Source organism: Xyrauchen texanus, chromosome 49 (genome assembly GCF_025860055.1).
Source record: "Xyrauchen texanus isolate HMW12.3.18 chromosome 49, RBS_HiC_50CHRs, whole genome shotgun sequence".
Classification (NCBI taxonomy): domain Eukaryota; kingdom Metazoa; phylum Chordata; class Actinopteri; order Cypriniformes; family Catostomidae; genus Xyrauchen; species Xyrauchen texanus.
The window spans coordinates 13,586,771-13,602,934 of record NC_068324.1 but is presented as its reverse complement, the minus strand read 5'-3'; the positions used below and the strand labels follow the sequence as shown (position 1 = coordinate 13,602,934).

At 36.8% G+C, this 16,164-nt stretch overlaps 1 protein-coding gene across 2 annotated transcripts in view; it reads right to left on the bottom strand.

The window, feature by feature from the left end:
- Positions 1 to 9,600: 9,600 nt before the first annotated feature.
- LOC127640611 (chemokine-like protein TAFA-5) overlaps positions 9,601 to 16,164 on the bottom strand; it is a 59,332-nt gene continuing 52,768 nt past the window's right edge. For both annotated transcript variants that reach the window (XM_052123262.1, XM_052123263.1), the window contains exons 3-4: positions 12,101 to 12,228; positions 9,601 to 10,668 (exon numbers count right to left, since the gene is read on the bottom strand). In XM_052123262.1, the coding sequence (XP_051979222.1) occupies positions 10,660 to 10,668; positions 12,101 to 12,228 (137 nt within the window). In that variant the 3' untranslated portion in view covers positions 9,601 to 10,659. The remainder of the gene's footprint in view (positions 10,669 to 12,100; positions 12,229 to 16,164) is intronic.

Genomic DNA, 16,164 nt, shown 5'->3' with positions numbered 1-16,164 from the left:
GGATACATTATCATGCGAACTTCTGAAAATATAAATGAGGCAATTAAAATATGTTTATTAATTATTTGCCCAGGGGTTGATTTGCACTCTGTGTATATCATGAGAGGTGAAAGGTCCCAATAAAATATAAATATAAACCACTCAAGTGAAGCGTTTTTTAATTAGAGCTTTTAATAAGTCCACCACAAGCGGAAAATGACCAGTGGTGGGTTCTGTCACTTCATCATTCTTAATAATCTTGATATAATGTAATAAAATTATGAATAGACAGTAATGATTACTCTATAGCGGAGGAAGGGAAATGAATAAGACCTTAGAAATACATGTCTTATAAATCAGACTGCCTCAGGATTTATTAAATATCAGTTTCCTAAAGCTGAAGTGTGCAATTTATCGATGTTAAAATACTTGGTTCTATCACAGCTTGATTTCCCTGAAAAGTGTAATCACTGTGACTGTTGTGCTATCAAATCAATTACTTTTCTGTCTTCTGTAGAACAAACATGTAAATTTGTATCTAACATCCTGGCCATGAAATGAAAATGAATGGGGCTGTCAAGTTTCAAAATGACTGAAAAAAGCATCCTTAAAGTATCATAAAAGTGGTCCAAATGACTTGTGCGCGATATTCCAAATCTTCTAAAGTCATATGATAACTTTGTGTTCCACTGACAAAATAAAGTCAATGTATGTTCATGATCACATGGGAATTCGGCCTGTTGCTTCCTAGAGTTCTGGTACCCTAGGATTGGCCACATTATGCCAACTCACCTCCAGTGTGATTACCTTCCTCTGTGGCGTGTGGCGTAGGAGACCCGGTTTTGTACACTGTATTGAAACTAGGAAGTAACTGTGTTTGCATAATTATTGACGAGAGTGATTTGGAGGTTGCATTTGTCCCTCTAACATTACATTTTTACTCCATTGATGGTTAGGTTTAGTTTCGGGGTTTGGTTTGGGGTTGGGGTGTACAGTTTATAAAATATGCATTCCTCTTCACTGTATTAATGTCTGTGCAGCTGATATTTCAACCAGAACATGGAAATCACAGGTGCCCGTGTGCCCAACAACAGTTACCTCTTTGGCCACAGGGGGCAGTGTTTTGAATTTCATTGAATACAGACTGATTTTAGCTAAAGAAAAGTCAATCTACTGTTTCTGATTTCACTGGGAGATCAGTCTGGTTATTTTGAACCAAAACTGTTCTCTCAGGCTAGTTCTCACAGACAGAGTTAGATGTTTTCAGTGTGTCCTTCTGACCTTGGACTGCAGGAGTTTTTTATGTTGATTTCCCCGCTACAGTCAGTTTCCCACAATCCCAATTTGCAGTTGAGGGGTAAAGAAAGGCAAGCTGTTAATTGAGTGGCAGCGGTTTGTATATACAGTACTGGAAAAATGTCACGTCAAGCTGTTTGTGTGACCTAACTGGCACTCGGTTAGAGTGACTGAAGAGGGTAATTTATCATTTGACAGGCTTTAGAATGGGCTGTCCATGCTGTCTTGCTATTGTTAGCATCAGCGGTCAGCTGTCACGAATGTTGGATTAGCAAGCATAGATGAGCGACTCAGGATGGACACAAGCATGGCCACACCAGGAAATGTCACAGGAAGACAAGCGCTGCATGAAAATCAGGAGAAATAATTAATAATATGTGTGACGAGAATATCTGGGAGGGGACTCAAACAGTTCTAGGTTGAAAAATGTTGCAGATCAAGTTAAAACTAGATACACATTTCCTGAATAAAATACCAGTACCAGCCAAAAAAAGAGCTAATGTTTTAGGTCAGTTTTAGGCTTCCGTTATGTGTAATTAAAATGCTGCATCAGAGCTGCTTTGTTGTCATGACACTCAGCATGCATTTTCTGTTGGCTTTTTATGAGAATCAACACGGTGTCTGAAACCTATAAGGCTGCTACCTTGCTGTCCAGTCAATCAACTAGTTAATATAGACAGCGTTTTTATATGCATTCTGCCTATGGAACAGGTTTCCGTCAGGCTTCAAATTTGACTAAGATGCCTTTATCTGATCGGTCTTTGAAAGCAGCATATAGTCTACAAATAGGAATTCTGCTTATGGAACTGGTTTCAGTTAGGCTTCAAAGGCACCATATTGCTATTTCTAATCATCTACAGCAAATTCAAGTGAGCTTTAGAGATAACCATGCAAATATTTAGAAAGTACAGTGCTTGCTTATTGGTAGAAATCCTGTCAGTAGAGTCACAAGTTAAATAAATAAAACTAAATAAATTTAAAAAATGGACGTCGGACCACCAAACTACATGCACAGGGTTGTAGTTTGTGTAGAATATATGCTGCCTTCAAAGACAGATCAGATACAGGCATCTTAGTAGAAAAGATGTTCCAGAAACATTGATTTGCAATTCATTTTATTGGTTGTTCTCTATGTGAATGAAAGTAGTATTTTACGAACATGTCAAGTCATAGATATCTTACGATTTCGCCATCTTATACAAATTATTGTTGAGTTGTCATGAGACTAAGAGAATAAGTATGGGTTTAGAACAAAACCCAAACCAGAATGTCTGAGGAATTCTTCACTATAATTCAGAGAATTTAGTGTCATTTTGTAATCCTTCAGGCTAAATTACAAATACCAAAACTTTATATAGGGTCACTAAAATGACAGCTTTTGGCTTTTAGCAAATATATACTCATCGGGAAAGCTGACCAAGGTTAAGAATGAGAGTATGATACAGAATGAAATTATGACAGTGACATCTGGTTCTTATCAAATGTTTCCACCTAACAGTTGGAGACTCCCTGGAAATGAAGACTTAGAGACCTCCGTAACAAAATGAATGCTCCCCTATCTCCCCGTCGTCAGCTGTGGCATTCTGTGCACTTCTGCCCCCCAGACTTGTCTTCCTCCCTGCGTTCTTGCATTAAGTTCATATCTCCCCAAGCCACAAGCATCCCTTTCCTTCTCACCTCTGCTCCTACTTTCAATCACTCTGTGCAGTGAATGGCACCGATGTGGAAAGGTGACATTCAGGTGTTTGGTGAATTGTAGACATGAATCAATCAGTTTTGGTAGATTCGGCTCAGAATGACTCACGGTCAGAGGAGAGCAGGCTTGCCGGTGTGCATCTCTATAATCCTATTTTGCAGATGCCCCTTGCAGTTCAATGTTCTGCCATTGCACGGCTAATACTGGAGGATGCGGTTTTGCAACATTACGATTTCATAATGCTACTGCTGAGTGGGTTTACCTCTGACATAGATAAAGTAATCAAAGGGTTTTAGACTATTTATATCTGTGCAAGTCCAAAAGCCTCCATTGTCTCTGAGTGTCCATTGTTTTGGGGGTATTCGGAGGTGAAGTTACTAAAAATGTCTATTTTCATCCCAAAAATGTGTATTTTTTTTTTTTACATTGATATCTCATAGACCTGTTTTGGAAAGTAACCATGGCTGGAAGAAAAATGTATTGCAAAAGTGACAAAAAATTCTTAGATATTTATTTAGTTTAGATTTTAAAATGTTTAACATTTAGTTTATGTTAGCTTTAAAAAGGCAACATACTGTTATTCTAGAAATTCAATGAGTGTTACTCTAGAAACCAAGACCAAAATTCCAGTTGTGACACCTCCTTGAGCTTTGAAGCATCCACCAAACTTGAAACTGACATTCAGACTGTTCTGACTTCTATGACTTTTCTAACTGATCGGACATATGTTTTTCAAGTAACGGATTATCTAAAATCCAACAATTCTAAAGACTAATTATCCTATTGATGGAATGTTCAAACAGGCCTCGAAATGTCTGTCCACCCATCCACCCATCCATCCATCCATCCATCCATCCATCCATCCATCCAAACCTTGTTTTAAAAATGATTATAAACTGTCAGGCTAGGTATTTTTGAAGCCATCATCAAAGTTTGTTTTGTTTTACAAACTTTGCCTATATAGTTTAATCTGTTATCTAACATTTGGCATACATCAAAATAATTCTGATTCTATATAGTTGTTGATTTAGTATAGGTTTAGTGCCTCTACAGACAACTGTCAGATATCAGCATTCACTTTTCCAAAGGCAAGTGTTGTTAGATGTGTAAGGTAATGGGAAATGTTTTAATTAAATAAAGATATTGCCTCTGAAATCAGTAAATGTGTTAAAAACACTCCCAAGAACTTCAGTATAGAGCTGTATGACCTAGAGATCAGGCAGTTATTTAAAATATGTCCTAGCAGAGATTTTATATCTTAGGAATTATGTACAAATACTTTAGTATTTGATGTCGATTCAATTTTATATTATAAGATTACAGATCATTTTAATTTTCTACTTCTTTTTACTTTACTATTATTATTATTATTATTATTATTCAGTGAATCATTTTAAGTATTTGACAAAAAAGGTAGAAACACTGTGTAATCTTATATTGGTTGAAAAAAACATTCAATCATATAAATATTTTCTCTTAATCAGTGTTGCGTAGTAATATATAAGTATGTATCCAATATAGAATATACGTCACAGGCCATTGGCCCATTATGTAAATAGAGTATATGGCCTTCACTTGTGAAAGTCAATTACACGTACTGTATGTTTTGCATGGGCTGAGTATATGGTACAATTTTTTTTAATCATTTGGAAATAATGACCCTTAGTTCAATACCAATGGCTAATACATCATGCTCAAGAGGGAAAGAGAATACTTTAGACCTCATTTTTTTATTGGATGATACTCCAGGGTTCTATTTCAGAGACTGTCCCCTTAAGAGGTCACATTGTTTTATGCTGCATCCTCTTCTAGTGGCCATGCTTCATCTGTCCTTTTGTGCTGACTGTGTATTCAATGAACAACTCAATTAATTCTTGCAAAACATCATTTCATCTTGCATGACCCTCAAAGTACTTGCCCAAATAAATTAAATTGCACATTTTTGACCTGAATGTGACCGGTCCCATTGGAAGCTACAGCATCTCCCTCAATTTAAAGTCACAATTTTTTGCCTCATCTTTGTGGTCCCATGTGATGGGCCCCAAAAAGACTGAGGGTGGACAGGTAGGGTGACAACCAGGTCTCAGTTTGGTTTGGGAACACATTCCAGACCTCTTTCAAGAATGGGGACACCGGGCATAGATGATTAATGGCAGGCGTATATGACTGCTTGAAGGGCAGACCATAATTTACCGCACGGGCCTGGAGGAACTCTGTTGAGCCGAAACGCTTGCAACTTTTGCTTAGCCTGTGGGTAAACCACATCCCCCTACTTGTGTTCAACTCAGGTGCAAAGATGTAATTCTTTATGTGTGTACTGTTTTTTATCATGCTAATACTTAATTGCCCACTCGCAATTATCGATAATTGCGGGACTTCTCCTTCGGTTTTCCCTTAATCAGAAATTTGCACTATAAAAAGGGTCCTAGGTTTAGATTTGACACAATTACACATTCAGGGCTTTTCATCTCTTTTTAATCTCCTCTTAATCTGAAACACAGAGTTTGTTCATAAACACAGCTGAGACCAAACGATTTGCTTTGACATTTTGCTAAACGAATTGAAGCAATGCTATCAATGTTGCGCCTCTCTCTGTCTAGTGATTAAAATCATTTGAATTGCAGATGACTCGTCTTTGTCTAAAGAGTTCAGTAAACAGAGGCTTCATTTTGATAGGCATGCCAATTTTTAATTGAAATGAGATTGCCACCAGCTTTGAGCCATAACACACATAATGATGTGTGACCAATGAAAGTATTCTTTTTTCACGTTCATCAAATATGGCGGTAATGACTGCGATAATCCGGATTATTTCAGAAATCTAGTATAACCTTTGTCATTCAAAATTATTTGAAATATACAAATATATTGCTAATTTGATACAAGAAAATCCCTTGCCATTATATCAAACACAGTTGAAAGCTATTTGGTTTGTTAAATGAAGCTTAACATTGTCTTTGTGTTTGTTTTTGGGTTGGCACAGTATGCAATAGACTGGCAAGTCTGAAGGTCAATATTAGGTAAAAAAATGCAAAAAAAGAAACAGCTTTCTCTAGAAACTAATCAGTCAATCATTGTTTTGAGGAATGATGGCTATACAATGAAATCATTTTGTTACGGAGGTCTCTTGAAATTGCCAAAAGATTTCATCATACAAAGGTGTGCACTACAGTCTTCAAAGACAAAGGACAACTGGCTCTATCAAGGACAGAAAGAGATGTGGAATGACAGATGTACAACTGAACAAGAGGATAGTACAGAGTCTCTAGTGTGAGAAATATGCCTAAAATGTCCTCAGCTGACAGCTTCATTGAATTCTACCCGCTCAACACCAGTTTCATACAGTAAAGAGAAGACTCAGGAGCCCTTATGGGAAGAATTGCAAAGAAAATAACACTTTTGAAACAGAAAAATCTAAACGAATAGGTTAGAGTGGGAAAATAAACACAGATATTGGACAACAGATGATTGGAAAAGAGTGTTATGGATCTTAACATCATTGAGCTTTTGTGGGATCAGCTAGACTGTAAGGTGCGTGAGAAGTGCCCGACAAGACCACCACATGTATGGCAAGTGCAACAGGAAGTGTGGGGTGAAATGTCACCTGATTATCTGGACAACTGACAGCTAGAATGTCAAGGATCTGCAAATCTGTCATTGCTGCAAGTGGATGATTTTTGATGAAAACTCTTTGTAATAGTAATTTTTCACATTATTAATGTCCTGACTATATATTGTGATCAATTGAATGCCACTTTGGTGAATAAAAGTACCAATTTCTTTCCATAAGAGCAAAATCTGTACATTATGCCAAACTTTTGGCTGCCAGTGTGTATATATATATATATATCAGCAGAGGCACAGAGCTGCATTATGCAGAAAATCAAACTGCCTGCCTTGTTTTTCTTTCAAAAGTCTTTCTGCTTATGCAAAAACTGTGGCTAATTTATTCATAGCTCAGCATTTAGTACCTCTAATCTATGACTGATACTTTTACTGGTGCTCGTAATTGTATGATATTGTTAAAGCCTTTTTTCAGGCAGGGTGCTTATCAGGACCAGTTTAGTGTGCAGCTTGTGGGGAGGGAAGCCCAAATTGAGGAGAAATCAACTGGCGCCTTGGTAAGCAGGGTCGGAATTACCGTGATGGACTGGTCCTGGGTTTCTCTCCCATGCATATTTTTGCCCATTGTCATGATCTTCGTCCTTAATAAGAGCTGACAGAATGTAAATGGGATTTTAAGGGAACTGGCAAAGTCTGTCATTTTTCTCATTTAGTCCATGGATGAGTGAGCCAAGCCGGTAAGATTTGTATGGGAATTTGAGATGGTTCAGTGCAACATGTCAAAGCTTGATTATGAACTCAAGAGAGCCTCTTTACCTCAGTCAATAATATTCGCGCCTCACTGCCGCATTCCTTACAGGTTTTTAAAAAGGGCTAATTGTTTGCAATAACGCTCCAATAGATAAAATAGATATCTGCATAAAAAATGAAAGACAACTAGACAACAATTGCTGCTGAATGTGAAGTCTTATTTAGTATTACTGCCCTGCTTTCCAGTAAAATATCGAAACATCCTTAAAACAAGATACACTGCAAAAATGTCATGTCTGTAAACTTTAAAATGTGCTTCATGTTGTAACACAACTCAAAAATATTATTTATTATGATAAATCAACCTAATTATTAATTACTTTATATTAACAAAGATCATTTTAGATTAAAGATTTAGATAATTGCAGGGTTTTAAAGTGGACAAGAAAAAAAAAATTTCAGAGTATACGTCTTGCATTAAAGGAATATTCCTGGTTCAGTAACAGTTAAGCTCAATTGACAGCATTAGTGGAAAAATGCTGATTACCACAAAAATAATATTTTCTGCTCGATCCTTGTTTACTTGGAAAAGAAAATGCTAAAATCACAGCTTCAGTACACTGCAAAAACCATTTTCTTAATCTGCAATTTAATGTGAAAAAAAAGCATGTAAGCAAATGTATCGCACCGAAATCACAACTGAGTCTGACAGAATGAACGTTACTATGTTTTGTTTGCAGAGGCGTTTCTTAACGCTTCTTTTTCGAATCAATACTTACAAACTGCTATGTTATGATATTGAAACAATTACTCTAATGCATAATTTGAAAAACGACACATTTTAACACATATTACAGACTCACCTACGTTTACACACTTAATCCAGCATGACTAGCTTCAGCAATAGCTCACATGATAGAGCTTTGGATCTTTAGAACTCGGAACTTCCGACTGGTTAGTAACAAGCCAAGCATGCAAGCTGACACATGAGATGCGAGTGCCATAGAAACGTCACAAAAGGACGTGTGCTTTTAATTTCTTTTTTTTTTTGTTGACACTATCGGTTAGGTTTAGGCATTTGGTTTAAGGTTAGGATGTCTGTTTATTTTAGAACACAATTGGTTAGATTTAAGTTGAAGTGTTAGTTTAGGGAGGTACGTTTGACACATTTAAACCTCCATATAATGTTTACCTTAAAACCTCGTCTGATTACGACACCATTTCACTCGCTTTTGGCGCCTCCCGCTGGACAATTCACTAGGAAACTGCAGCAAAACATTTAATTAAGCACACAATTTAGTTTTTGCTAAAATGTTGCCATAGTCATATAATGTTCATGATACCAGGCTGTAAAATCATGTTAACATATAATGCTTACATCTTGTGGCAATAATTTTAAAACAGTGTGTATTTTATTGTTTATGGACAGGCCCCACTTCCATTATAAAATTGATTTCCATACCTGCCATTTTTTACCGTTTTCTATGGTAATCAACATTATGCCACAAATGCAGTCGATTCAGCTTAACTTGAATTGAACCCTGAATACAATGGACATAGAGTAACTGAAATGCAAAAATAATGATTGTTTTCTAATAGGTTTCCAGACTACTTCCCCTTTTCTTTCATTGGTCCACAAACATATAGGTCTTCCCCAAACTCCCACATTGATGGAGCCAATGTGACTTAAACAAACAAAGAGCAATGTTTTGAAAGTAATGTTTTGAGCCACAGTGTTGACACTTTTCAGGAAAATTAAATGGCTTGCTTATAGTTGTCTTTTCATACTATACTGGATTAAGAATAGCATTTTAACTTTAACAAAATTAGTCTAAAGGATAAAGGTCCTACTGTATGTTCCATATAACATAAGTAAATCATTAGGTCTTATGAGAACAATTTCTAAAACCAAGAAATCAAGCCTATTATCAACACTATTCTCCTTCAAATCCTCAAACACTCGGGGTACTTCTGGGGCGTAGGGGAACAGTGCATGGGTGGGTGTTATTGGGGGGCACTGTGGCTGTAGCTGAGAGACACTGTGTGTAATGCAGGCTGTTAGTGATGTTAAATGAAGCTTGAAGCCTGGCTGACAGCAGCATTCCTCCACAGATCTGGCGCTGAGAGAGGAGGAGACGGGCCAACAAGGGCAGAGTAATGGTCTAAGAGAAACCACGCAGGACACTGGGCTTTCTGCGGCGGAAGGTCCATTATCTCATAAGGGCCATTATCTTAATGGGGTGACCGTCTCGATATGACAGATACCACAGAAGGACTGACACATAAACAGTTTTTATAAGATGAATTTTCCAGTGTACAATCGCTGCGGTAAAACACATTTGACCCATAGCATATACTGATGTATATAACCTTGTCAAGGTGGATTACAGTTACTTTTTATGTGGGTACTATATTGTAACTGTGTTACAAAACAAGTTTACTCACAAATGCACTTACATTTTCATATTTCCTTGTGTCATTAACTATCATTTGCGATGAAAGCAACAAGTAAATAACTTTCCAGGACATGATGTTTTTCAAGCCACCCTTTATGAATAGGATCACACTGTCAGAGTTAAATAAGGTTCGCTACAAAGACACATCATACAAAACTGTTAAATATATATAACTTTATGACTCTGAAAATACATAGGACCATCTCTCCCAAAGCAGAAGTCTTTTCCAGTCTCTGCTAGAGTCTCTTCGGGTCAGATGGATAACGTTCTGTTTTATAGATCACAGGTCCTGCTCAACTCCATTTCCAAATCCTAGCTGATGTCAGTTCATTTCACAATAATGGCAGCAGATCTTCAATCGAAGAAGAGTCAACAGAGAACTCAGTTTTATTGTAAATGTCTTTGTTGTCCATTTCAGTGTGCTCAAATGGAAAAACTCCTTACAAAGCTCAAGTAAGTGTGCATTTTAACTTGCATTTTTCAAAGCAGAAGTTACTGATTTGTACTGAAAATCTTTCCACAAAAATAGTTTTTCCAAATTTCTTTGGTCTGTAAAATTTCGATAGATCCTCACATGCTGCTTGATCCAAAGCAGGTTGATTCATAAAGTATTTTGTGTCCGGCAATGTTTTGGCATTGCCAAACAAAACATCTGCTAGTTCCGATGGAGTGCTGCTGCCAACTTGATTGACAGCACGGGGGTGGGGAGTGGTCCATTCCTTGTGGCCCACCTAAGCTCCGTATCTAGAGGTCCTCACCCCTTATCTTATGAGACTGAAGGATAAATGGAGAGACTATCAGACAGGGCTAACATGACAATGATGAATGCTCCCCTCCCAAACCCAGCTGTAGCTTTGGAGAATGAAGAGGTGCTTCCAAATGTGGCACCTCTCTTGGGAAAATCGGCCCCCATTGGCGTCAGGATACCTGGGATTCAACAACACAGGGGAGACACAAGAGGTACAACATGTACAGTTAATAATTCAGAAAGGTTTCAGTGTTGGGCTAAATCCTACCCACTTGGACCACTAAAATATTAAATTGGCTGAAAATCTCTTGGGTATACTATTTGGTGATGCAATTCAAATGAAACATTTCAGAAATGTATGTTGCGTCCCAAAATCGCACACTTCTGCACTATTTTACTCTATTTTGGAGTGCGAGTAGTGTATTCACACTGAAAAATGCAACGAAAACAAAAGTATAATGTGTACATGGATGATGTACTTCAACAAAACGAAAAAGTGTGTGGTCGTGGCTTGTCCTACGTAGCGGAAGCGGCAGGTTTTCGTAAAAACGATGCTGGCCTGACACAACGATCGTAAATAACGTTAAATGTGGCAACTAGTGAAACTTCTGTCAAGACAGTACCATGCAAATTTAAGTTGAATGCTTTCTCTTCACCCATGCTGTATGAATATGTACATCATTTGTGATATAAGTGTTGGACAGAGGTAGGCTAATGCACTAATGCTAGTGGCATCACACGTTGTGGTTTGAAATGTCACTTCTGCTAGCTGAAAAACAGTGAATCCCTCCATGTAGTAAATAACTGTCAGTGTTCTATTTGAGATGATACTACTGTCTGAAAATTTGTACACTAGATGGTCGAGTGCATAGTGTAAGAGCACACTGCACAGTGCAACATTAGCAATGTTTCCATCCAAGTTACGAATCTGTATATTGCAAAAATCCCATGCCTTCAAGAAAATAATATCATCACTTTTGGAAAAACTGCCACAAATTATATATTGAATTGGAAGTTGAAGCCACTGGGGAAGCCACTGTGGCTCTTTTGTTCAATGTAATAAATGAGAAAAAATGCTCTCATGAACCTCATGTTTGCTTAAGGTTGCCAACTTTATGACACACAAATATGAAACGCTTGAGCCTTTTGAGCACTTCAATACAGGACGGGTCCCCCTCAGAATTTCGCCGTCGGACCGGGGGGCTATGCAGTGATATTGATGATATTCTCTGAGCGAATTATGTAAATAGTGTATTCACATGGCTTGTTGAGGCTAATTCACATGATTTCTTTTATGAGCATCTGTATTCCTATATAATTTATGTAGCAATAAATTTGATTCCATCATACTTTATGTGCATTTCAAAAGTGAGGTCTATGCATTTATTATTTTAGGGATCACAACAAATATATATATATATATATATTATTTTTTATTTTTTTTACTATAGGCTACTATTGATATAGCAGTACCTTTTAGGCTTTTTAATCAGGAGCTACTAACAATCGGATTGAGATTTGGCACAGAACTTTTATTTTTTTAAATGCAACTCTATTAAGTTGGCATTACTGTTTATTATGGCTTTTCAGTGAAAGATTTACATCACTTACTGTGGTAGTTTTCACTTTGCCTCCCGGTTGTGCACACGTCCAGCCCGTTCTGTTTACCAGCAGGTCACAGCCTTCATCATCCAAACACGGCAACATCTCACACCACTGTCTGTTCCTCACAATATGCACTAATGAAACAAGAGAAAGGAAAAGATCAAGAAAAGAAAACAAGAGCAAGTTAAACAAATACTTTAACTTCAACATGAAATGGCATTTGCAAGCCATTTTAGTTATATAATGTGACATTTTTAGGAAAAATGTAGGACAGGACTCGATTTTATCCATCTGCAATTGTTTGGAGCATGGTCTACATGACATATCATTGAAAGGAGAGGGGCTTTGTGATGTGGTGGTTCTTATGAAAGATCACAAAGACAAAAATGTTTTTTTTTGGAACAGTGTGCAATGATAAGTGATGCAGGATAAGTCCAGTAATGTCTATTATGAAAGTAAATAAGGTCCATTTTTTATTTCATGTTGATTTGAAGCCCATTGGTGCACCAGGCATGCAAAAGAATTGCAATACAAATTCATAGTAGAGCAAATTTATTCCTAATAAACCTATTTTAGATTCTGATTACATTAATGTCATGAAGGTCAGGTCTACTAAACTAATACATAGATATAAAAATATGGTATTGCATAGATGAACATAGTTGACTTATAGGAGTTCACACTACATTACACTCAGAGGTCAAGACTGAGTACAGTAAGGACATTTCATACAACAAAAGCAGATAACAATGAAAGAAAAGAAATCAAGCCCTTGGCCTAATATACTAAACCTTTCTCTTTGAAACAGATTGCAAAAGTTAGATTTTTTTTTTCCTGAGGTAAGATTGGTTTTGCACTTAATCAAACATAAATGTCTATTTATAATAACTAGGGCACCCTAACATGTTCATTTGCATACCATGACACCCCAATTGGCCCTTAGAGAGAGAGAAAAGGGAGGGAGAGCAGGAGACAGAGAAAAAAAATTAAAGAGAGAGAAAGAAAGAGCATTCGTGAGGTAGGGAAAATGATAATCAGAGTGAAATATAACCCAGGGAAGCAAAAGTACATAAATATCAGGGTGGCAGGTTTGTACGTTTTGAGGAAGGCTAACAAAGTGTGCGGCAAACGAGTAGATACAAATGTTGAAACAAAAGAGGGGAAATGTCATTCTCTCCAAGCAAAAAGGCACATCCTTAAAGGTAAAAAATTGTTTTGGAGATGGCTTAACATCTCAGTGTAGTTTGTTATGTAGTGAATGTTTCCCTTACAGCGTCTACTCTAGGGACTAGCTTCCACTACTAATCTCCAGCATTAGTATTCACAGTTATGCCCTGGGCCATAATGACAAATAAAAGAGCCTTTCATGCAAATGTGGTACGTCTTCATTCTGTAGCCATCATTCACAAAACAGTAGGTTGCAGCCAGTGTGGTGCTCTTGTTTATGCTTTGAGATTAGCATTCAATTCAACATGACATCAGTCTTATCCGTAGATTTTTCATTGAATTTCTTTTGTCAGATTTTTAATTCATCAATCAGAGTTGGGTGTAGAGAAGAGCGGGTTGGTTGGCACAATTTTTCATTCTTTGTTGAATATCTTTGGAGAAACAAACAGCTTAAGTTCCTGGCTAAATACAGGCACATTTAATGTAGCAAAATATCCCCAACATGGGGGGAAATAATATTTTAAGAATCAGCCACTGAAAATCATTTTGGTGTGCATGCATTTGGAGGCAAATAATCAGATTTGCAGAATGATTCAGCATGGTCTCATGACAACTCGTATTAATTTGTATGCCAGATTTGTTGAGAAAGTCAAATTGTAAGATAAAATACATGGCACATACGAAAAGATACTGCTTTTATTCCCATTGAGACCAACCAATCAACAAACAGAATTTAAAATCAATACAATACAAGCATTATATTTCAGCTGGCCTCTTATATAACACTTTATTTAAGAAAAGAAACATCTGTGAACAAGTGTGGTCACTCATATCATATCATATATTTATTTTTGCAATACAAATGACTGATGTATCTCAATAACCTGTAATACACTTCCCTCGTCTTGGTACACAACAGTGATTTTCCTATTAAAATCATGGTTATGTTTATGTTTGGGTTAGGGGTTAAAGGAATATTCCAGGTTCAATGCAAGTTAAGCTCAATCAACAGCATTTGTGGCATAATATTGATTACCACAAAAGTACTTTCGACTTGTCCCTCCCATTCTTTAAAAAAGCACAAATCTGGGTTGCAGTGAGGCACTAACAATGGAAGTGAATGGGGGCCATTTTTTTTACATTAAAATACTCACCTTTTCAAAAGTATAGACACAAGATATAAACAATATGCATGTTAACATGATTTTTGTGTGATAAAATCACTTACTAACCTTTTCTGTGTAAAGATATAACTTCGTTGCCATGATGATGCAATATATACAAATCCTGAAACCCTAAAATGACTGTTAAAAGGATCATTTAAACAACTTTACAGCTCAAATAACACATGAGTTTTAACACAAGAATTAATGTAAGCGCTTTTATGAAATTATTATTATAAGGGGGTGGACGCCTAGATATATATATATCATTTGAGTGTATTAAATTTAAACTGATCAGCATTTAACCTAATATGATTATGTTAATTATTTTAGTGGAACTAATTGGTATTTTTTATCACATATATCCTTCAGAGCTAATGATTTAGTATTCTAAGTATCTTAATATATGCTCTTTGTGGTGTCATGCTCATACAAGCAGTTTGAGACCATTCCATATCTGTCTTCATGCTTTAGGAGACAGTGTGTATTCTGACACATAGGCCATTTCTCTAGTCTCTTCATGACCCAACACCATCCATTTCATTATCAATGTTTCTGCCAAGTTAGCAAGAATACCACTTAAGCTCTCCTGAGAAAAAGTACAATTATCTCTATGTTTTAAGTTCTAATAAGATACTGTAAGACCAGTCTCCAACAGAAGCTTTGTAGTATAAGACCTTGAATAGGAGAAACTGTGTGTGTGTTTATCCAAAGGTATTTCTGTTTCAGGAATTCAGTAAAGTGAGAATAGAAGTCGAGAGGTGGACAACTGGACCTCAGAGACCTTCTACTGCCTATTAAGGGAAGACTATCCATGGCCTAGGACCTGACTAGGACCATTGGATCCTATATACAGAACTAAAACGTCATGCCAACACTCAATGAGATAAACGATGTACACGATGACCATGTCATCGTTATCTATGCTTGTTACCAATAAGAATTCTAGAAACTATAGCATTATCGTCAACGTGATACTGTATCTGACTATAAGTATTGATGTTTTTGGACCTGAGTTCAGTTTGTGATTCTCCTGTCTTCGTACTCAGAGGCTTTTGTAATGCTGACTTCTGCTATTTGATTTTGGAAACAACTGTCTTCAGTAATTTGATTTACACCTCGACTCCTGGTCTTCATTCCAAGCCTACTGGTCTACGGGCCCAAGCTGTAATCCCCTACAGTACAACTCAAATGTTTTCTTATGATTTCGCCATCTTGTACTATTATTACATCTTGTCATCATGAGACTGAGTTGGAATGATTAATTGTCAGTGGTGCTTGCTTTACTAAGGTGCCACTATTACTCATACCTACATATAGGGATTTTTCAAAATCCCTAACCATATTCTTCTCTTGTATGTTCTTCCGTAACTTGACCTGCACGTATATGCTATGGACATGAACAATATCTCAAACCATGAATCTTATCGAGGAGAGGTGTGTTATGACTTTTCTAAGACTCTTTCTAAGACTTACTATTTTTGCCTGGTTGATGAAAAACACTGAAAAAAGGATCAGATGGATGTTTATTTTGATACATAAACTTAAAAAGTCATGCTCACCTTGATAGGATTTAATAATTGAATGTCTTTGTAGAATCAATGATGATTTTTTTGTCTCAAGGGGGCAAACAATCAGATCAGCATCCAATTCTGAATGATGAAGAGTGTCCATAATTTGGTTAAAGTAATATAAAACCCAGAGGATCTCGTACAGCTAATAATCTCAATAATGATTGAA